Source organism: Chiloscyllium plagiosum, unplaced genomic scaffold (assembly GCF_037043375.1).
Source record: "Chiloscyllium plagiosum isolate Xiang-an unplaced genomic scaffold, Cpla_swu_hap1 HiC_scaffold_37, whole genome shotgun sequence".
In the NCBI taxonomy this organism is placed as follows: Eukaryota; Metazoa; Chordata; class Chondrichthyes; order Orectolobiformes; family Hemiscylliidae; genus Chiloscyllium; species Chiloscyllium plagiosum.
The window spans coordinates 3,750,773-3,773,872 of NW_028270175.1; the positions used below are offsets into that span (position 1 = coordinate 3,750,773).

Consider the following 23,100-nt stretch of genomic DNA (forward strand, 5'->3'; position numbering starts at 1 on the left):
GGCTTCTGATGGTTTATATTTGTTCATTTTGCTGATTATTTTTTCAAGTATAAGATTAATTCCAATCTTGCAGTAATGTTGTAAAGTCAAATGTTGAAATAGAGGGAGGAATTTTGAACAATTGCACTCACCAGGGAAAGGGCACTGACAAAGTAAGAGGGAGCTAAAAACTGACAAATCCCCAGATGCTAATGTTTTTCAGTCTAGAGTCATCAAAGAAGCGGGTGCTGAGATAGTTTTAATATTCCAAAATCTCCTAGAGTCTGGAAAGGGCACATCAGATCGGAAAATAGTAAATGTGACTTCCCTGTAAAAGAAAAGGGCAATATAGGAAACAGGAAATTACAGACCAGTTAACATTTCTTAGAGTTAAAACGCTGGAATCTAGTATAAAATGATTTTTTAAAAGTCTGTTTCTGTTCTGAGTGCAAAATGAAAAGCTTCAACTTCTAGTCTCTTAGCAGTGTTTGAAATATTAGCATGCAGGTGATTAGGCAAGGAAATGAAATGGAATATAAAAATTAGGAGCTTTAGCAACAATTTTACAGGATATTGAGACCATGTCTAGTATACTAGATGGTGGCTCAGTGGTTAGCACTGCTGCCTCACAGCATCAGGGACCCAGGTTCAGTTCCAGCCAGTGCCACACCACTATGTGAAATTTGCACATTTCACCCTGTGTTTCCTCTGGTGCTCTGGTTTCCTCCCACAGTCCAAAAATGTGCAAATTAGGATGGATTGCCCATGCTAAGTTGACCATAGTGTGCAGGGATGTGCAGGCTCGGTGGATTAGCCATAGGAAATGCAGGGGCTTACAGGGATCGAGAGGGTCTGGATGGGGTGCTCTTCAGAGGCTCAGTGTGGACTCGATGGGCCAAATGGTCTGCTTCCATACTGTGTAGGGATTCTATACTGCATAGTTTTTCTCCTTATTTAAGGACAAGCATTTGGAGAAGATTCACTCAATGAAATGATCTTGCGAGAACAGTTGGAGAGGCTGGGTCTGGATCCATTACCATTTAGAAGGACGAGAGGTGATCTCGTTGAGACATAAGATCCTGAGCGAATTTGACAGGGAGAGACCAGAACGAGGGAACAGTTTATAAACGAGAGGTCTTCCATTTAGGATGATGAATTGACTTCACTAAAGTGATCTGTTTCACTTTGATGTTATCACTTCTCCCAGAGTTCCTCAGAATTATGCAGATGTGGATGTTCATTAATTCCATCACTTAGCCTGAGCTGTAAGAAAGCAGCACTTATTAGAGTGAGTGGGATAGGTCATGTGGTTGGAAGTTACACTGTCCATATCCATGGACTCCCAAGCTTATCTACTGAAGGTCACAGGTCGCTGGTGATTTCACTGATGCACTCTTAATTGGTCACTCCTCCAGCCATTGAGACTCTGGGTTTTAGTCTGTACTGTTAAAGACCAATCAGCATCCTCTTCCCATTTTGTATATAAATGATGTTTTTATGAATTCTCTTTCTGTTTTGAGTGCAAAATGAAAAACTTCAACTTCTAGCCTGTTAGCAATGTTTAAAATGTTAGCACACAGGTGGTTAGGGAAGGAAATGGAATGGAATATAAACGTAGGGAGCTTTAGCAACAGTTTTACAGGACATTGAGACCATGTTGAGTAACTTGATGGTGGTGTTCCTTTAGACTGCACTGTCTATACTCATACTCTGCTGCATCTCAGCCTCTGTCTCTCAAGTGATGATTGTAAGTTCTGAAAAGGCCTTTGTATTTTCTTACTATATAAGAAGTGTCCTTCTTCCCTTAGAGATTTTTATTTGTTTGTTCATGGGATGTGACATCACTGGCTGGGCCAGCATTTATTACCTGTCCCTAAATACCTAGAGGGTCTGGAGTTACATGTAAGTGAGACTGGGTAAGAATGGGGGGGGGTTACTACAAGTGGCTGTGGTTGCAGGGTCACCATCAAATGAACTCTCTTTAATTCAGGTTTTCTTTTATTGAATTCAAGTGTCGCCATCTGCCATAGGGGATCCATATCCTCAGAACACTAGCCTTGGGTGCGTAGGTAACTAGTCCAGAGGTATTACCACCACACTGCCACCCACCATCACCTGACTGGTGATGTCAGTGTTAGACTATAAATAAATTATTAACACACCTATTCTCACCATGTCCCATTTTCATACAACATGGAAACAGGCCCTTCGGCCCAAACAGGTCCATGCTAACCATGGTACAGATAGAAAAGAACACTGAGGGGGATTGTCCCCCGAATGTCACTGGACTCTTGATATCTAACGCTGCCGTTTTCTTGAGGGAGACCTGCACAGTCCAACCAACCCAAACTGTCATTTCAAGGTGTGGAAGCAGTTGTTGTGGACTGTCTTTGCACTGAATGAATTTAAAAATGTGAGCACTTTCTGCACCAGACTTTGAAGTGCTTTTTTGAGTGTGTCAAGGTCAGAATTAGAAACCATTGACATCAGACCAGGTCAAATACAGCATCTGTGCCTCAGCTGCCAGTGACAGATTTAGTTCAGGAGTCATCAGGCTGGTTGCAAAATGAATCATTTGTCTGTGATAGGTGGGCAGTGATTTAAGTCACATGGCTGTCTGACTCAGGGACCAGAAACCAATGAACATGATTGAACTGTTGCTTCCCCACTGGACCTTTGGGCAGGCAGTTCCCTGCCCCCCCCCCCCCCCCCCCCCGCCCCCCCCCCCCCCCCGCCAATCCCCCTCAGTGTTCTTTTCTATCTGTACCTGACCAACAGTTAGTTCCCCGGATGTGAATGGGTCACGGAGGTGCCACCATTACAGAGAAGGTTAGAAATGAGCACCAATGGGAAGTTATGATTGGGGTGAGGGAGGATTTATTCTGGCCTCAACACCAGAGTCCAGAAATTGTAGGGATCCAGGGAATGTCATTATCCACTAGATCCAGTAGGGAAGGGGTTCAGGGCTGGAGTACTGCCTCATTTAGAAATGGACCAAGATTAGGCCCCCTCTACAGATACTTCCCTAACCCTCGTCCAGGTGTGATGACCTGCACTTTGGGAATATTCACAGGCTTCGTGCAGATTCTGGGTAAACGGAATGGAATGTGTAGGGATCGGGGCCTTTTCTGAATAAGCTGTTGTAGTGAGGGCTGCTGCCTGTTCTGTTAACGGTTTCCTCCATTGGAGTGTGATTAAGACCAATTCTAGCCTCCTTAACTTTCACCAAAAGCTTTGCCTTCAATTCTATTCCTTCTACAGTTTCTCACTCGCATGTCCAACTTTCATCCTGCTGTGACTTCTCACAATCACAGTGCTGCTGAGCTTCCCCTCTCTGCTCTCGTTTACCCCAAAAAGCCTGCTCACCCCCACACAGCTCCCGGTATTGCCTCTGACCCAGTGAAGAACACTTCATTACACCAGTGGGTTATTTTTGAAAGAGGTGTAGGGATGAATGAACCAAAAGGAGGAAGAACAGAAAAGAACTTTACCTTTTAGTAATGCGTTGAATTATTAAGTCAGGAGTGTGATGGAATACTCCCCACTTGCCTGGATAAGTGCAACTTCAACAACACTGAAAAATGCTTGATATTATTCAAGGCAAAGTAGCCTTCCTGATTGGTACCACATCCGCAAACAGCCCCCACCGACGCTAAGTAGCAGTAATGTGTACTATCTACAAGATGCACTGCAGAGTTCCCCAAATATCCTCAGATAGCACCTTCTGAACCATGACCTCTACCATCCAGAAGCAGAAGGGCAGCAGATACATGGGAACACGACCCCCTCCAAGTCACTCACTGTCTGCCTTCGAAATATACTACTGTTCCTCCACTGTCATTGGATCAATATCCTGGAATTCCCTACCCTAAGGGTAATGTGGGGTTTCTGCGCTCAGGAATATAGCTGTTCAAGAAGGCAGTTTACCACCACTACCACCTGCAGGGATGGGCTATAAAATGCTGTTTAAATGCCAGCATTACTCATACCCAATACAGAATTAATAAACAAAACAAGGAAATGAGGCAACTTTTCATCGCCATATCACATATTTGGCACATATCCAGCCTCGCAAATAATTGTCAATAATCCATATCAGATTTACAAGCAAGTCCTCAAGTTACCTACCTTCCCTCGTTAATGTTATCAAGGCACTGTCTGAGAGAAAGTGGTTTCACCCCAAGCCAGGATTTGTTCACAAAGCGAAGGTTTGCTCGCACGCATTTTGTGTGCTCCCGATAAATGGAAAAACGACTCTGGAGTCATCTCTCTCGCTCTCGTGCTATCCCCTTTCTGCTGCAATGGGAATACACAGCACCAACCAAAGCTGTCCACCTCAACAATGGACCTTAACTCTGGCTCTTACTGACCCTCTGTCACAGACACTCCCTCACCGACTCACTGCACCACCCCCACCCAACACACACACACACACTCACTTTCCCTCATATACACACCCTCTGTCACAGACACTCACTCACACTGACTCACTGCACCACCCCCACCCCCTCACACACTTACACACACACATTCCCTCATATACACACGCTCACTCAGACATCCATCACACTGACACACGACCGCCAACACCTTGCCCTGCGCACACACCCATACAAACAAACTTCCTCATAGACACACTCATATTCCTTCATGCGTATCTACACACTCACATACGCACACACACCCCCATCATTTTTACTGGGGATGTGTAATTAGACCAGGAGTGGTGGTGCTGAGGACGTAGAAGAGGGGCTCGAATCTGTTGGTCAAAGGCTGTAAAGGGTTGAATGAAATCTGCACCATCCTGTAGCTCTGCCCATTGACCACACTAACGTGAACAGCTGGGGCTCTCAGGAGCAGTAAGTCTGGTACATGCAGTGGAAACACTCTGTATACAGAAAGGTCCTAGCCATGAGGATGAGGAAGGTACCACAAAAGTGATTGTCTTACCTGTGGACTGAATCGCCTCCCTCTTCGGATAAAAGAAAATCTGAAATTATGAACCTAATGACGATCATGGAACCATCGTTGTTTGTTGGAAAACCCCAGCTGGTTCACTAATGCCCTTTAGGGAAGGAAACTGCCATTCCTACCTGCTCTGGCCTACATGTGACTCCAGACCCACAGCAATGGGTCAAATTACTCAAAGTTCTCAGTTTCCCTAAAGAAGCAAAATAATGCTGATGCTAGAAATCTGAAATCAAAGGGAAACTCAGCAGATCCGTAGCATCTACAGAGAGATATACAAGAGTGAACATTTTAAGTCCAGAAGCAGAGTCACATCAGATTTGAAATATTAACTCTGTTTCTCTCTCCACAGATGCTGCCAGACCTGCCGGGTTTCTCCAGCACTTCCTGTTTTTATTCCTCAAATTTCCCGTCTGATGAACTTAGTTTAACACAAAACATTGACCAGGTTTCTGTGCTAAACTCCAAACTGTTTTATGAGAAATCAATCCATTCTAAACTCAGAAAACAAAATATAAATGAACAATGTATAGCACTGGTCTTAAACCCCTACACACACACACGCAGGCACAGAAAAACAAAAACATTGATGTTACGAATGGAGAAAATATATTAGGGGAGCACAGTTCAATAGCACCAGGCCACAGGATTCAACGCGGTGTCCTTTTGTTTCTTCCAAGTCCTTCCGATCTCCAATCATCTTCTTTATCTTCTTCCCAAATCCTTTCAGTTCTTTATTGCAGTTGCAGTTGCCTCAGTCCCTGGTTTGAGGCAGCAGTTTCTAGGGAGATGGGGAGAGAGAATAGCGAGCTCACTTTCTTCCAATCGTTTGTTCCTTCTCTGTATGGAGAGCAGTGCTGCCATTGTAGAGTCGAGAGGCTTTCTGCCACAGGATTGCTCACACACTGACTGGGCAGCCGCCCAGGGGCCAATCAGAGAGTTGTTGTCATGCCGATGACTCCTGACCCACACAACTGGTCCTGATTAACCAATCGACAGCCTGTCTCTAGGTAAAGCTGGCCGGAATCCCCAACCAGACTGCTGATGGCTCCCCAGCACCTTGCCGCACTGCTTAAACAAAGCAACAGTGTAAACACAACTCACAATGTGTTCCAGCAACTTGTCTTAAAGCTGCATCATATTCATCTCGAGTTTCCTAAGCTTAAAGTTGTATCCTTTTCCCATTTCGGTCCACGATCCAAAAATAAAAAAAACAAAAGGCTGTGGATTTTCCAGTTGGTAACATTGCAATATGATATTACTAAAGATGAGAGACCGTAGTTATGAAGAGTAACTAGATATTCTGTTTCACTAGAGGGTAAAGAGGAGAATTGATCTGGATTTTCAAATTTATTGAGAAACAGTTTCCATTGGTCTGAGTGTCAATAACTGGAGGGGATTATTGCTACACTGTGCAGAAAAAGTTTGAATATTTTTAAAAAAAGGCCTGAGATTCCCAACCAAAATTCGATACCAGGAACAAGAATCCAAATCAGGTTCTAAAACAAACTCAGATAAATATGTGAGAAAGTAAAATGGAATGTAGAAGTTTAACTCAATGGAAGCTCTTGTATTTTGAAAGCAGAGGGAGGGATTACTGTAGAGTCTGGAGTGTCATCATTCAGGTGTGATGTGAAATCATGACAGGACCCAAAAGCTTCCAACGCACAGGCTGAAGAACAGCAAGGAATTTCCCCACGTCCAGGACAACAGCAACGCAATAACTGGGCATTTGTCTTGTTGCTGTTGGTCGGATCCTCCTGTGTATAAACTATGTTTGCTCACAACAGTGATTACACCAGAAGATTAATCCATTCCTTGTGAAGTAATTAAAAACAAGGGCATGAGGGTCTTTCTGGACATGGGACAATGGACAGCGTGTTAACACCAAGAGGAATATTTCTGCTCTCATCATCATTAATGCAAAGTTTTTCCTTCTCTTCCTCACCTTAAATCTAAATCAGACCGGTTTCCAGATTACTGAGCCAAGCTCACCTGCCGGACAAACTGCTCCATGCTTACTGAGTTCACTTGATGTGACATCACCCATCACGTTCCACCTTTTAGCTTGAGTTCTCTCCAGCTGCATTTAACCTTCCATTGAAGTAAATTAATCTAAAACAATAACTTTAGAAAGAAATCCATATACCCTGAATTATAACTCTCAAGAACAGCAAAGTAGCCAATGCCAATATTTGATTCAGCATCTTCCAACCTTCAGACCTTTGCAAACTCTTCATTCCCTTCAGTGAAATCACAACCCTGCGGTTTAGTTGTTTTACCTGGGAGATTCCATCCTGTAACTAATCTCTGAAAATGATCTGTTTATATGGCTTACAAATTCATTGAAATATACAGAAAGTTTTCTTGTAATATATCTCCTCTGACCTCATTGTTTCTTTGTACCTGGGAGATTGTGTGCCTGGAGAAAGTGAGACTGCAGATGCTGGAGATCAGAGCTGAAAATGTGTTGCTGGAAAAGCGCAGCAGGTCAGGCAGCATTCAAGGAACAGGAGAATCGACATTTCGGGCATAAGCCCTTCTTCAGGAATGAGGAAAGTGTGTCCAGCAGGCTAAGATAAAAGGTAGGGAGGAAGGACTCACTGAAATCCTTGTAGAGGGAGGAAGAGAGCTTCTTCAAGGAAGGCATCCTTGTAAGAGGATTCACAGTAGGTTAAAATCTTCGAGGAGAAAGTGAGGACTGCAGATGCTGGAGATCAGAGCTCAAATAAAGAACAATGGACAGGGCACATATTGGGAGGACATTGCAGACATGTCTGGAGACATTACTGAGTGAGTGTGAGTGAGAGTGTGTGAGTGCGAGTGTGAGTGAATGAGTGTGCGTGTGTGTATTAGTGAGCGAGTGTGAATGACTATGCGATCGAGTGTGTGTTTGAATGAGTGAGTGAGTCAATGTGGGTGAGTGACTGAGTGTGAGTGAAAGTGTGTGAGTGTGAATGAGTGTGAGAGTGAGTGAATGACTGTGAGTGTTAGTGAGGGAGTGAATTAGTGAGTGTGTGTGAGTGAGTGAATGAGTGTGAGTGAGTGAATGGGTGTGAAGTGTATCACATAAGAAAACAACCCATATGAATCACTGAAAGCAGAGAGGGTTGCATTATAGGTTTTATACAATTGTGGTTTTTATTCTTTACAAATTATAATTTGTAGAGTGGTTGTTGAGTATAACAGCGTAAGACATAGAATTTATAGCAAAATATTACAGTATGGTACAACTGAAATTATATGTTGATAAAGACCTGAATTGTTTGTTAAATCTCTCATCTTTTAGAATGACCATGTTGGGTTTGGTTCTTTCATAAGTAAATCCCAGAATTCTTTGGAAAGTGACACTGTTGTTATGATTGTTGTTATTTTATGGAGGATTTGTGGTTCAAATATTGTTTGCTCGAAGGGGAGTTAATTGTGATATACATAATGGAGAAAGTGATTAGAAGGAACTCTTTATAGAGGAGGTTTGTGTGCAGCATATACACCAGCATGTGTGTTGGGCCAAATGGCCTCTGTGCTGTCAAAGTTTAGTTAGTTATAGTCAGAGTTAGGATTTAAGTTCTACCAAGGCTGCATCATGTTTCATCTTCATACCATATTAGTTAAATATTCAAAATGACCATTCCACCACTTAGACAAAGATAAACTTGTTTACTTAACTCTCAGTTTATCATCAGTTTAGTCCCACATCATTGTGGGCGGCACGATGGCACAGTGGTTAGCACTGCTGCCTCACAGCGCCTGAGACCCGGGTTCAATTCCCGCCTCAGGCGACTGACTGTGTGGAGTTTGCACGTTCTCCCCGTGTCTGCGTGGGTTTCCTCCGGGTGCTCCGGTTTCCTCCCACAGTCCAAAAGATGTGCAGGGTCAGGTGAATTGGCCATGCTAAATTGCCCGTAGTGTTAGGTAAGGGGTAAATGTAGGGGTATGGGTGGGTTACGCTTCGGCGGGTCGGTGTGGACTTGTTGGGCCAAAGGGCCTGTTTCTACACTGTAATGTAATCTAATCTAAAAAATTGTGAGGATTCTGTGGGGCTTCTCTAATTTAGGACTTGAGTATTCTGCTCTCCTTTCATCCCACCACAAGGCTTAGCTCTGTACTCCATCCTTCCAACTCTCCATTGCCTTCTTCCTGTTATTATGTTCCTTAAAACCTGTCACCTTAACTGAACATTTAGTCACATGTCCTGAACTAGCTCCTGGATCTTTTATCCAATTACATCCCTGGGAAGCACCTTCCGAAATTTTGTTCAACATCCCAGGTGGCTATGTAAATGCAAGTTAACCAATATTGAAACCCACATTGACCTTTTTAACAGCAACATCTGTTTCAATTTGTGACACCCCCAAATGAAAAGCTGTCCAGCTGCAATAAGGATTTCACACACAAATACTTCAGATAATATTTTGATCACTACCCTTCTTGGAAAAAAAGACTTTATTTAAAAAATAATTCTGCTGCAGAGTTACAGTCAGTACATTCTTTTACAAAGTGGCTAGGCAAAGCATTTCAACAAGTTATGGAAGTGAATTTTACTCAAATTCAGGTCCCAATATAACAGTAACACTCGATCAACACATAAAGCTAGAACTCTTCTTAGTATAGTTTAGTTCTTATCTGCTGCATTCGCTTTTAACATTTATATCTCCCAGTAGTGAGGGAGATGATGTGGACTGGTTCAGAAATTCCCGATGCGTGACTCCAGACCAGAGCGTCCAGGCTGGAATCCCCTTGAACCATGTTACTGTGTGTTACTGGGTGTGTGATCTTGCGGTGAGGTTCCACACCAGGAGCAGGGCCTTACATGATCCATTGTTCCGTGACTCAGCAGTTAGTGATGCAGCCAGTCAGCAGATCGCCTCCCAGTGTTTGTCTCCATGTGTCTTTTCAATGAGTTTCTATGTGGTTCCCTTACCCCCCCACCTGACCCCAAAACAAGGTTTACTTCTGGGCAGTTGCCCTGAGAGTCGCACCTTCCCTCTGAAAGACGAAGGGTTTCAGTTACATTGAGAAACCTAAGAGGGGACTTGGTGGGGTTGTTTAAAATCGTCAGGGGCCTGGGCAGACTGGATAGAGAGAAACATTGGTGGAAAGGGAGAGGATGACGGGATTTCAATTTAAGGGGATTGGCAAGATGATGAGAGACATTTACCCAGCAAGTACCCAGTATCTAGAAGTTGCAGACGCTGAGTTAATTGTGACCTTCAGAGATAACCAGACGAGCGTCTGAAGAGTGGGAATTGACAAGGGAGAGGTCAGTGAGAGTGGGACTGGCTGGAAACATTCCCTGAGTCAATGATTCCCCAGCTGAGAGAATGAATCTGACACTAGATCCAAAACCAAAGTGAAATGTAATCCTGGAAGATGTTTGAAGTTATCTATCCCAAGACAGTTAGGTGCCTTTTTCAATGATGCCCAATATTTTCAGGTGTGTACAGACACAATATTGAGAATATCAAGGGGAGAATCCAGGACCATTTGTGCATGGATTTAGTGCATTAACCTATCCCAGGCTGGATGAACACAATGAGGAACTTGTCAAACATACACTGAGCAGCTCGAGTGTGACTTTTCCCCTTCGCTTACATTTTCTTTGCATCAGTCACTTGACACCTTAAAATGGTAATTTATTTGGAATAAGGTGAGTGTAATTGTTCAGATTTGGAATCTTTATATTGAATTAGATGTATGGTATTGAACAAAGTAAAAATGAACATTGTGTTAATGTAACAGAGGTCAAACAATTCCGGATAGTCCAAAGGGAACATCTGCCTTGTTCCTCTTCTTTTTAAACACTCAGTCAATTCACCAAATCACAAAAACCCCAAGCTCAGTGATTTCTCATTGAAAATAATGCACAAAGATAAGACAAATTCAATATTTGATCAAGTAATTAATTATTGACAAAAGGAAATGAAGTAAAATCCAACTCACATCATTATTAACACCATTGAATGGTTCAATACCATTACTTGGGGAAACAGGAATTTCTGACCTTCCTAGGCAAGGCTTCCTCAGCTGTAGGAGGTTAACTTTCCAATGCTATCCCAGGAACTCGGGCCAGCATTCCCATGCTAGCCCTAGGAGAAACCACAAATACTTAGGGCAGATATTGTTCAGTCAAGTAAACAGACACAGACACTGACTGCCCTCTGAATGGAGGCCTTGTATCTGCACATTAGGAAAACCCGCAGCCCTTTAAAGGCTTCAGTCTCACTCTCTACTCCCCCCATCTCCACAACACTGCAGGTAAAGGTGCAATGTCTCGATATTAACATGATCGATTCTCTAGCAAGACCCCTCCATCACATATCCTGGAATTTATTGGCAAAATCTTCAAAGTTGGGCAGTTTGAGGCAGTTGTACATTCACAATGAAGCAGTGATCTGTGGCCACTTTGGGTTTCAGAGGTGCACTGGGTTGCAGGAGGAGGTGTAGGTCTGGGAGGGGCTTCAACAAGAACACAAGGGATCAAAGCAGGAGGCCATTCGGGCCATCGATCATGGTTGACCTCTACCTCACTTCCAATTTCCCACCCACTCACTATAATCTCTTGATTTCCCAAGAGACCAAAGAGCTATTTCCCTCCACCTTAAACTTATTGCCTGCATTTGGCTCATATCCCTCTAACCCTTTCTTATTCATATACCTGCCCAAATGTCTTTTAAATGTTGTAACTGTACCTGCATTTACCACTTCTTCTGGCAATTCATTCCACAGAAGAACCATCCTCTATGTGAAAACGTTACCCCTCATGTTCCTATTAATTTTTTATTCTCTCACCTTAGAAATGTGCCCTCTAATTTTAAACTCCCCTACCCTAAGGAAAAGACCTTTGCTATTCATTTTGTCTGTGTCCCTCATGATTTTATGAACCTCAATAAGGTCACCCCCTCAACCTCCTAAACTCCAGTGAGAAAAGTCCCAGTTTATCCAGCCTCTCCTTATAACTCATACCGTCCCATCCTGGGAACTTCCTTGGAAATCTTTTCTGAACCCTCTCCAGTTTAATAATGCTGTCCATATAACAGGTCGACCAGAATTATACACAGTACTTCAAAAGTGGCCTCACCAACACCCCATACAACCACAACATGACCTCTCAACTCCTGTACTCAATGATCTGAGCATTGAAGGCTAGTGTGCTAAACACCTTTGTAATCAGCTTGTCTACCAGTGACACAACTTGCAAAGAATTATGTAGCGGAACCCAGAGCAGTCGCCTCTCCATAGTGGATGTGCTTTCAGCTCTACTTCCACCCAGATGAGTGGGGGTGGTCTATTGTCCTGACACTGTCTTGGCCTGCTGCCTCCAGGTAGTATGTTTACCCTCAGCACAGCCAAGAATCCCCGTCAACCTCCTAAATTCACTTTCAACAACACTCTTGAAGAGTTTGCCTCTGGGAAATGCCAGCTTTTGCCAGGCTTTCAACCCATCTCTGTTAAACCATCCAGCATCAAGAAAAGTGTCCTGTAACTGATACCCCACCCAGTGTGGGTATTTATGGGATCCTCCTGCTTCTGTTCCCAGTGTCCGTTCACTTGGAAAATTCCATGTCCTGTAATCTGATTACACTCTCATCCACCTTGAGCCCAGTGAATACAGGTAGCCAGCAATGGCAGCAAATGAAACTACAATCATTCAAAGGTAATTCAACAGGAAACACCAAATTACTCATTGCACTATTAGCAAATCAATACCATAGTGTTCAATAATTTAGCATCACTGTTAGCCCACTTAATGCTGACAGTCATTTCATACAAAATTGTGGGATTCCAATGGCAATATTTATTGTAAATTGTCAATTGTGTATTTTATGGGCTGCAACTTAAGGAGTGAATGTGGGATATTTGTCCCCTGGACCTGTCCTGCTACCTTATAATAACATGGCGTCAATTATTAACAAAGAATAATTAATTCCATTCTGTTAATTAATTTCATAATCGACAAATTCAATCATGCTCAGTTCTAACTGGAATGAACTGATTATAACTCCAAATGTAATCACAGTTTTTGAATTTGACAACCCTGATAGTTCTGTTCAAAGATGTGCAGTACAATATATATCAAACTCTGAATATATCAACAAAATAAGATGTCAAAATGTAAATATTCAATAATGTCGCAGTTATTCCAACAAACTATATACCAGTTCTCAAATTTTCAGCTTCAGAAATTAGCGCTTTATATAAATTTTATGATATAAAAATAGAAATGTTCATTACTGCTATACACGTTGCTCCACATTCATTATCTTCATCTCTTTTCAAGGGAAGATTCAATAATATCCGGAAAAGTGCGAAGGCAGTTGCGAGGTTATGGCACTGATAAAGAACCTGAGAAAGACAAAAGTGGGTTTTCAGTGTTTGATCCGTTTAATGATTTCAGAATTACCTCTGCATTGACTCATGCTCAATTCCATTGTCACAGTCACCTGAAGGACCATAAACATTCAGCCCAGCAATGTGCGGAGGGGAATAAAACTGGTAGAAAAAAGAATACAAAAATAACACAGAAGGAAACATAAAAGGGAACCCAAAAATCTCCTACTGACTTGTAAATAGGAATCCTGCAGTATGAGGTGGACTGCTACATATATGAATGGTAAAGGTTTGGAGGGATATAGGCCGGGTGCTGGCAGGTGGGACTAGATTGGGTTGGGATATCTGGTCAGCATGGACGGGTTGGACCGAAGGGTCTGTTTCCATGCTATACATCTCCATGACTCTATATTAGGGACAAAGACGGTGATATATGTTTAGAGGGACAGGACAAAGATATAATACATGAATGACTATTGTTACAATCCCAGATGATGGCAATACTGAACAAGTCAGCTACCCGCGTGAAATCTGGATTGATAGATTTTAAATTCAATCTTTGCTTGTGGTTACCAAAGTGGTTAGTCACTGAAATTATTCACTCAAAGCTGCCAATGTTCTTTAACACAAGAATACATGTTTATCATTTAAAGGAACAAGAATAGACAAAGCGATATAGCTAAGATGGTTTAATAAGATCTTAGCATAAACAGTAAAACAAAGGTTCAACCTGTTTCCCAACAATACAGATACTCAATCTCTGAGATGCAGGCAAATGAGACTACTTTAGATTGGGAAACCTGGTTGGTCCAGGGGAGTTGAACTGAAGGGCCTGTTTCCGTGCTTTTGACTCTATAAATATCACTCTGATGTCAACTTTTTAATTTCTTACTTAACTGATGCTTCCCAGTTCTCTTTCTTGGAGTGGTGAGCTAGTTTGATAGCCTGAACATCCTTTCAGTTCTGACAATTTGGAAATTTTGATACAATCACTCACAGTTTAGAAACTTCACAAACTAAAATTCTTCTCCCAGAGTGAAAACTGTTCTCTGGAACTAAAACCTGATTCTTCTGTCAGGAGCACATTGTTCTCCTGAACTGACCTCCTACTTCTTCCGAACTGAAATCAAAACAAAGCTAGTGGCCCCTAGTCTCTTTATCTGTTGTAACTCAGCAGTAACACATTTCAGCACCACAGGCATCTTTCTAGACACTTAAATGAATCATGTGCTTTCTTGAAAATAATATAATTCAGTCACTGTTCCAATGACTTTCTGACGTCTTTAAAAATATTACTTTCACAGAACTGAAACCAACTTGACTAATTTCAATTGAATTTTTGATGAAATAACAGTGAAGGTTGATGAAGGGTGGATATCCCCGTATGGATTTTAAGAAGGTATTTGACAAAGTACTACAAAAAGCAAAGGCTCACAAACCAGAGACGCGTGGTTAGGAATATAACATTAGCTTGTATTAAAAAAAATTAGCTGAAGGACATTGGTGGGTGGTTTCTCGCGGTCTGCAGGACTGGCAGCAGATGGTGGTATTCCCAAACAGCCAGCAGTTGGCATACTGCTTTCTTTACATAGAATTTGGATATTGGCATTCAGAGTAAGATTTCAAAATTTGCCAATAATAGCAAACTTGAAGGATTGTGAATAATATGGGTGATATCAGTTAACTGCAGCAGACAGAGAAAGGCTATCAGAATGGGCAGACAAGGGGCAAATGGAATTTAATGCAGAGAAGTGTGAGATGCTGCATTTTTGGCAGAAGAAATGATAAGGGACAATATAGACTGAATGGGGTACAGAGGTAGTGCTCCTTATCTCCAAATCAGGAGACCCAGGTTCAAATCTTGCCTGCTTCAGAAATGTTTAACAATATCTCTAAACAGGTTAATTAGGGAAATATCTACAATCAAAATAAAGACTTAACTTTATTCTTGGGAGCTTTTGTGGGGTGGTGATATTCCTACCTTTGAACCAGGAGGCTGATTAGAAATATCTGACCGTGTAGCTCAGCTATGAGTAGCTTGGAGGAGCAGAGCAATCTGGGGGAGGGGGGATCAATCAGAAGGTAGAGTAGTTAGGAAAGCAAATGGGATCTTGTCTCAATCAACACAGGACTGGAATAAAAGCAGAGATGTTACAATTAATCATTAGCAAGGTCTGGTTAAGCCACAACTACAGTATTGAGTACAAACACTGTCACCAAACATTAGGAAGGATGTGAGGCTCCTTGGGAGAATACAGAGGGGTTTTACTAGAGTGGACCAGGGTTGAGGGAATTTAGTGACAAGGTTTGTTGGAAAAGATGGATGTTTTCCTCAGACAGAAGATTTGAAAGAGGTCGATAAGTTTATAGCTTTAAGCAATATGGACAAGAGGAAGTTGTTCCCGTTGTTTGATGGTCCAAAGCATGAAGGACCCAGAGTTAAGGTTCTGGATAAGGGATGCAGAAAGGGTTTGGAGAAAAACCATTTTGCCGCAGTGAGTAGTAATGACCTGAAAGTTGGTGTCTATGAGGGAGTGGGTGCTGAGACAACATTTCCAAAAGAAATTTGGACAGGTAACTGAAGGAAACAAACTGCAGGACTATGGGGATATGGTGGAAGAGTGGGCCTGACTGGATTACTCTATAGAGAGCCAACATTGACCTGATAGGCTGAATGGCCTCTTGTACCTTAATGACTCTATGATTACTTAAAGTTCAGTCAATATTGCTGTCTGTTAAATACACTAAATCCAATGATTTACTATTTTCAAGTTCAGCATGCAAGTACAGTATTAAATAAGATAATCTCACTGATGCAATGATCCCACTAGGGGGTCTACACTGAGTAGAGATAGCATTGTATTCCTACAGCCCTGAATCTTGCTTCCTCCTGATTGGGTGAAACCAGTGAATTTATCCTTGTATCTGCCATTTGTGAACATTATGAGAATTGTCTCATACCTTTATTGAACAATAACTTGAAAAAGAGACTGAGCAGCATTAATCGAAGAGCCCACAGAGGACTTGAATGGAATTCCTTATTACTTGAATAATCAGTTATTTCATTCCTCTACGTGAGGCTTCAGTTTGCTTGGCTAAAAGGTCTATATAGGTAAATCCTTGGCCCGTTGTGAATCCTGACAGTTATTCACTGAAATGGAACACAATTTTCCATAAACTGTACAGAAACAGTTTTTAGTCGCTTGCGGATACTGATTGGTCCTGAGATTGAGTGAAATTTATTAATCAGTCTATTTTCAAGCAGAAGAACCCTTACTCATGAACCTTCTCTGTCAATGACACATTTCTTCGTGGGACCTGGAACCCTGTATGTCAAGCAGTGTTTCACAGTCAGAAAGCTGCCTGACGCTATTCGCCTGTAACAGGATGTGGTACACATACTGACACCAGGCTAAGCTGCTGGTTAAACCACTACAACCCCAAACGGGCAGAGATATTAACTCTGAGCCCAAAGGCACCCAGTCCAGCTGGAAGTTTCCAAGGAGGGATGACAATGATAGAGAAGGAAACTATCCTGCTTACCTTTACAGATATCCCAAGCCTACGGCGATGCTTCTGTGGGATTAAATACTAGGAAAGAAAAGAGAAAAATGGGAAAAAAATACAAAATTATAATTAGGAATGTTCTCAATGAACAGTAGCTACGAAGACAAAGAAGTTTTAAAATATTCTTCATTCACAGGATGTGATCATCACTGACCAGGCCAGGCATTTATTGCACATCCCTAACTGCCCAGACCCAGAGGGCAGTTAAGACTCAACCACAATTCTCTGAGTCTGGCTTTTTAAAGATGGCACTGGTGCCAGGGATGCTAGTCCACTCTAAGCAATCCAGATAGTGGCAAGTTGTTCTGGGTTCTGCAGGTGGTATAGTGGAGCTGGAATAGTGAGGTGGGTGCTATAGGTGCAGCCTGGATGGCTAATGAGGTGAGTTAGGTAATCTATGGTAAGAGATTTTGCTCAGCCTCACAGACAGAAATGTGCCAAGAAACTCAACAAAACCGATGCATAACTGAGAAAGGATTAAGCCGTGGTGTACCTGCATTGTAAGCTACAAACACCTTATTGTATTCTCCTGGGTTTAAAAGAGTGTCTATTCTTCCTCATTAGTGGTCTCTTCTAGTTGGAAGACCTTACGCAGGCGATATAGTGGCAAAGTTATTAGAATCATAGAAGCCCTACAGTATGGAAACAGACCATTCGGCCCAGATGGTCCACCCCAACCCTCTGAACAGCATCCCATCCAGACCCATCACCTTACTCTACCTTTCCCATGGCTAATCCAACTATCCTACACATCATTAGACTGAGGGAGGGAACCGAAACACCCAGAAGAAACCCACAAAGACACAGGTAGAATGTGCAAACTCCACATAGCCCAAGGGTGGAATTGTAACTGGGTCCCTGGTGCTGTGAGGCAGCAGTGCTAACCACTGAGCCACCATGCCACCCTTATCAGCCTTGTTATAGGCCCAGTGATCCAGAGACGTGTGTTCAAATCGTACCATGACAATTGCAGAAGTTAAATGTAAATTGTTTTAAAAATCTGGAATGAACAGCGAGTACCAACAATGGTGACAACTACCAGATTGTTGTTAAACACTCATAAATATTGTCCAATTGGCCAGGACCTTATTGATGGCAAAGCAGGGTTGATGGACTGAATGGCCCACTTCTCCTCCTCTTATTCTTCTCATTCATTTGTATTGTTTAGGGAAGGAAACCTGCTGTCCTTATCTGGTCTGGCCTACATACGATTCAAGAACCAACAGCAATGTGACTCGCTCTGAAATGGTCTGACAGCTGACCACCACCTTCATAAAGACAGTTCCGATGCTCACATCTCGGGAAAGATTAACTCAAAAATATTGGCACACTCTCAGGGGTAGGGTAATAAATTGTGTTTGGATGAAACTTCCAATCATCTTTTTTAAGGAATTTCACCTGAACACATTAATCAACTCATTAAATCAACAGAAACCTCACCCCAGAGGATTGTTTTCTGGTTCAAAAACATCAAGTTCTAATGTCATCTGGCTTGACACAAAATCAGTTACAGTATATGTAGAGTCATAGAGTCATACAGCACTGAAACAGATCCTTTGATCCAACCTGTTCATGCTGAACATAATCCCAAACATAACTAGCCCCACCTGCCAGCTCTTGACCCATATCACTCCAAACCCTTCCAATTCATGTACTTATCGAAATGTCATTTAACATTGTAACTGTGCTCACATCCATCATTTTCTCAGGAAGTTCATTCCACACACGAACCACTCTCTGTGCAAAAATATTGCCCCCATGTCTTTTTAATCTCATGTTAAAAATGTGCCCCCTAGTCTTGAAATCCCTCATCTTAGGTAAAAGACAACTATCATTAACTTTATCTATACTTCCCATTATTTTATAAACTTCTAAGGGGTCATCTCTCAACCTCCTTTATTCAGTAAAAAAAGACCCAGCCTTCCTTTATAACTCAGACTTTCCCAGCAATCTCTTCCGAGCCCTCTTCAGTTTAATAAGATCCTCCTTGTAACTGGGCGACCAGAACTGGACACAGTGCTCCAGACTAGACCTCACCAATTAACAAAGATTATCAGCGAGGTTAAGAACCTTGAAAAAACAGAATTTTTATAGTAATGAGCATCTATGAGATGATGTCATTTGATATAGATTTTTATTGGGCCAGTTTGTATTTGGTGATCTTTGGCCTTCAGTAATAGCTTTCAAATGTTTTCAATTTATCCGTAAAGCCACAGCTCCCCACAAAGGCCAAGGTGAAAGGTGCAGCCTTCTCAACAGCAAGAAGCTGCTCCAACTCATTAAAGGAACACGACGAGAGGGATATGGATTTAAAGTGATGTGCAAAAGAAGCAAGAGTGATGTGAGGAGAAACCTTTTCCCACAGCGAGTAGTTTGGCCCTGGAAGATTCTGCCGGGGAGAGGGGGGGAATGTTCAATTGAGTCCCTCCAGAGGGAATTGGATGATTATTTGGCAAAAATAGTGAGCAAGGAAATGAAGAAAAGGAGGAGATTTGCACCAGGTGATGATGCTTGTTTGAAGAGCCAATGCAGGCACGATGGGCCAAATGGCCTTCTTCTGCACCATAACAATTCTGTAATTCTGTGAACGTTCATTCATTCTTTAGCCCATTAAAGAGCTTGATATTTTAACCAGCCATTTGTCTGTATTAATGGCCTCTCAATGATGCTACTTATTCCTGCGATTAACTTCCAATAGGCTGGGAATGATCTGCCAACTACTTGTTTCTTCTGTTCTGTCAAAAACAGATCCAGGTTGAACACAAGTTGAAGTTGGAATAGTAGAGTCCCTCCCACTAACAGTCCAATGCTGAATCTACCAGAATTCTTCAAAACTACACAAAGTACATCGACATCACAGGGTGACAGGACAATGGGGCCGCTCCCTCGTGACCCCCTAAAGCCAAATGCCAAGTTCAGGATCCATACTTCCGCAAGGAGACAGCTATCTCCAATCTCTTCATATTCAACTCAGAAACCAAACCACCAGGCCTAGAGATTGACATAGCAGTTGACCTCTCTCATCTACACAATGACTCATGAACAGAGAGCGCATGTTTTCCAAATCTCTACATAAGAATACAAAGTTCCAGAATCATTGGAGTTGTGTGTCAGACATCAGTCTATATTGGTCTCAGATGGCTAACGTACTCTTGTACGTAACTGCTGCTCTCACAAACATTTGACTTTTGGAACAATTTAATACATCTCCAATATTCCAACATAATACATCTCCAATTTAATACATCTCCAATATTCCAATAGCTTTGCAAAAAGTATTTGGAAAATAGCAGCATTAAAAATTCACTTCGGCTCTTGTCCCTGCCTCAGCACCAGTACATTTCAGGCATTTCTGTGTTTTGACTTTTTTATGGAATATAGGCATCACTAGGCTGGCCAGCTTTCACTGCCCCTCCCTAATTGCCCTGGCTAAGGAGAATTAAATGCCCCCTAAGATCTCAAGATCATGAAAAAATGGGAGGCGGGTTTGGGCCTGTTCTCACCACTGCTCTATACAATTGTAGCAAGACTTTTACACCTCACCTTCTTTACAAAAACTAACTTCAGTCTTCACGAGCCACTGCAGTCTATGTGATGTAGGTACACACACTATGCTATTCACCAGAGACAGAGAGTTCCAGGATTTTAATCCAGTCACAATGAAGGTTGAGTCATATTCAAAGTTTGGGAGAAGATTTGTAGCTCGGGTGCTCGTTGTTGTGGTTCTGTTCGCCGAGCTGGAAATTTGTGTTGCAGACGTTTTGTCCCCTGTCTAGGTGACATCCTCAGTGCTTGGGAGCCTCCTGTGAAGCACTTCTGTGATGTTTCCTCCGGCATTTATAGTGGTTTGAATCTGTCGCTTCCGGTTGTCAGTTCCAGCTGTCCGTTGCAGTGGCCGGTATATTGGGTCCAGATCAATGTGCTTGTTGACTGAATCTGTGGATGAGTGCCATGCCTCTAGGAATTCCCTGGCTGTTCTCTGTTTGGCTTGTCCGATAATAGTAGTGTTTTCACTGTCAAACACATGTGTTGTCATCTGAGTGTGTGGCTACTAAGGATAGCTGGTCGTGTCGTTTCATGGCTAGTTGGTGTTCATGGATGTGGATCGCTAGCTGTCTTCCTGTTTGTCCTATGTAGTGTTTTGTGCAGTCCTTGCATGGGATTTTGTACACTACATTGGTTTTGCTCATGCTGGGTATCGGGTCCTTCGTCCTGGTGAGTTGTTGTCTGAGAGTGGCTGTTGGTTTGTGTGCTGTTATGAGTCCTAGTGGTCGCAGTAGTCTGGCTGTCAGTTCAGAAATGTTTTTGATGTATGGTAGTGTGGCTAGTCCTTTGGGTTGTGGCATGTCCTCATTCCGTTGTCTTTCCCTTAGGCATCTGTTGATGAAGTTGCGGGCGTATCCGTTTTTGGCGAATACATTGTATAGGTGTTCTTCTTCCTCTTTTTGCAGTTCTGGTGTACTGCAGTGTGTTGTGGCTCTTTTGAACAGGACCACACACCGCAAAAAAACAGAACTAAAAGAAAAAATGGGCAAACTAACACACAACAGAGAAGACACCACAACACACTCGTGGATTAGAAACCTCTCCCACAGACAGCTCACAGACATGGAAAGAACAATACTGGCCAAGGGACTCAACTACAATCACAGGGACGCCAAGACAGCAGACTTCCCAGCAGCACTAGAATGTACACTCAGGAACAATGGACTGACAGAAGAGACACAACAAACAGTGAGACAAAGTATCGTACCCCTGATAACAAGGAAAAGACAAATACACAACCTCAACACCAAGGAGAGGGAAGCACTAAAAGCACTAAGAAACGATAAGAACATAATCATACTACCAGCAGACAAAGGCAGAATGACGGTCATCCTGGACAAAGCAGAGTACATCCAAAAAGCACAACAACTACTTGCAGATACCAACACCTACCAAAAGAGGGAGTTTGACCCCACCCCACAGCTCACCAATAGGATAAACAACACACTGAGGAACCTACAAAAAAACAGACAGATAACCAGGTCTGACCTACAGAGAATTAAACCTGAAAGCAACAACACCCCCAGATTCTATGGACTACCTAAAGTGCACAAACCAGACATCCCACTCAGACCCATAGTATCACTACCAGGGACACCATCACACAAACTGGCTAAAGAACTACAACAGAAACTGAAACACCTGATCAGCGGATCCAGACACTCTATATAATCAACACAGGAATTCTTGGACATCATCAGAAATATACACATAGACAAGGAAGAAACCATGGTCTCATTCGATGTAACGGCACTGTTCACATCTATCGACAAAACCCTAGCCAGAGAAACAATAGCCAACCTGCTGGACATACAGAACAGACAACAAGACGGGGAACCTATCAACAAAGACGGCATACTCAAACTACTGGATCTGTGCCTCACAACACACTTCACATTCAACAACCAAATATATGAACAAATCAACGGCACACCCATGGGCTCACCCATCTCTGGACTCATAGCAGAAGCTGTTATGCAAAGATTAGAACAAACAGTCTTACCGCAAATTCACCCCAAACTCTGGGTCAGATATGTGGATGACACCTTTGTAATCATTAAAAACACAGAAATAGAGAACACACACCAGATCATTAACTCCACACTCACAGGAATCCGATTCACTAGAGAGGAAGAAAAGCGCAACCAACTCCCATTTCTAGACTTGATGGTACAGAGAACACCGAACGGAGAATTCACCACAAAGGTACACAGGAAAGCCACACACACAGACCAAGTCCTGAACTACGAAAGCAATCACCCCAACACACATAAAAGAAATTGCATCAAGACACTATTCAAAAGGGCCACAACACACTGCAGTACACCAGAACTGCAAAAAGAGGAAGAAGAACACCTGTACAATGTATTCGCCAAAAAGGGATACCCGCGCAACTTCATCCGAAGGACCCGATACCCAACATGAGCAAGACGAATGTAGTGTACAAAATCCCATGCAAGGACCGCACTAAACACTATATAGGACAAACAGGAAGACAGCTAACAATCATAATACATGAACATCAACTAGCCACGAAACGACACGACCAGCTATCCTTAGTAGCCACACACGCAGACAACAAGCAACATGAATTCGACTGGGACAACACTACTATCATAGGGCAAGCCAGACAGAGAACAGCCAGGGAATTCCTAGAGGCATGGCATTCATCCACAAACTCCATCAACAAACACATCGACCTGGACCCAA

At 42.6% G+C, this 23,100-nt stretch overlaps 1 protein-coding gene across 4 annotated transcripts in view; it reads right to left on the reverse strand.

Moving 5' to 3' along the window:
- Positions 1 to 9,375: 9,375 nt before the first annotated feature.
- Positions 9,376 to 23,100, reverse strand: part of LOC122540459 (uncharacterized) — a 52,453-nt gene continuing 38,728 nt past the window's right edge. For all 4 annotated transcript variants that reach the window (XM_087980224.1, XM_087980226.1, XM_087980225.1 and 1 more), the window contains 2 exons: positions 16,822 to 16,869; positions 9,376 to 13,293 (listed from right to left, as the gene is read on the reverse strand). In XM_087980224.1, the coding sequence (XP_087836350.1) occupies positions 16,841 to 16,869 (29 nt within the window). In that variant the 3' untranslated portion in view covers positions 9,376 to 13,293; positions 16,822 to 16,840. The remainder of the gene's footprint in view (positions 13,294 to 16,821; positions 16,870 to 23,100) is intronic.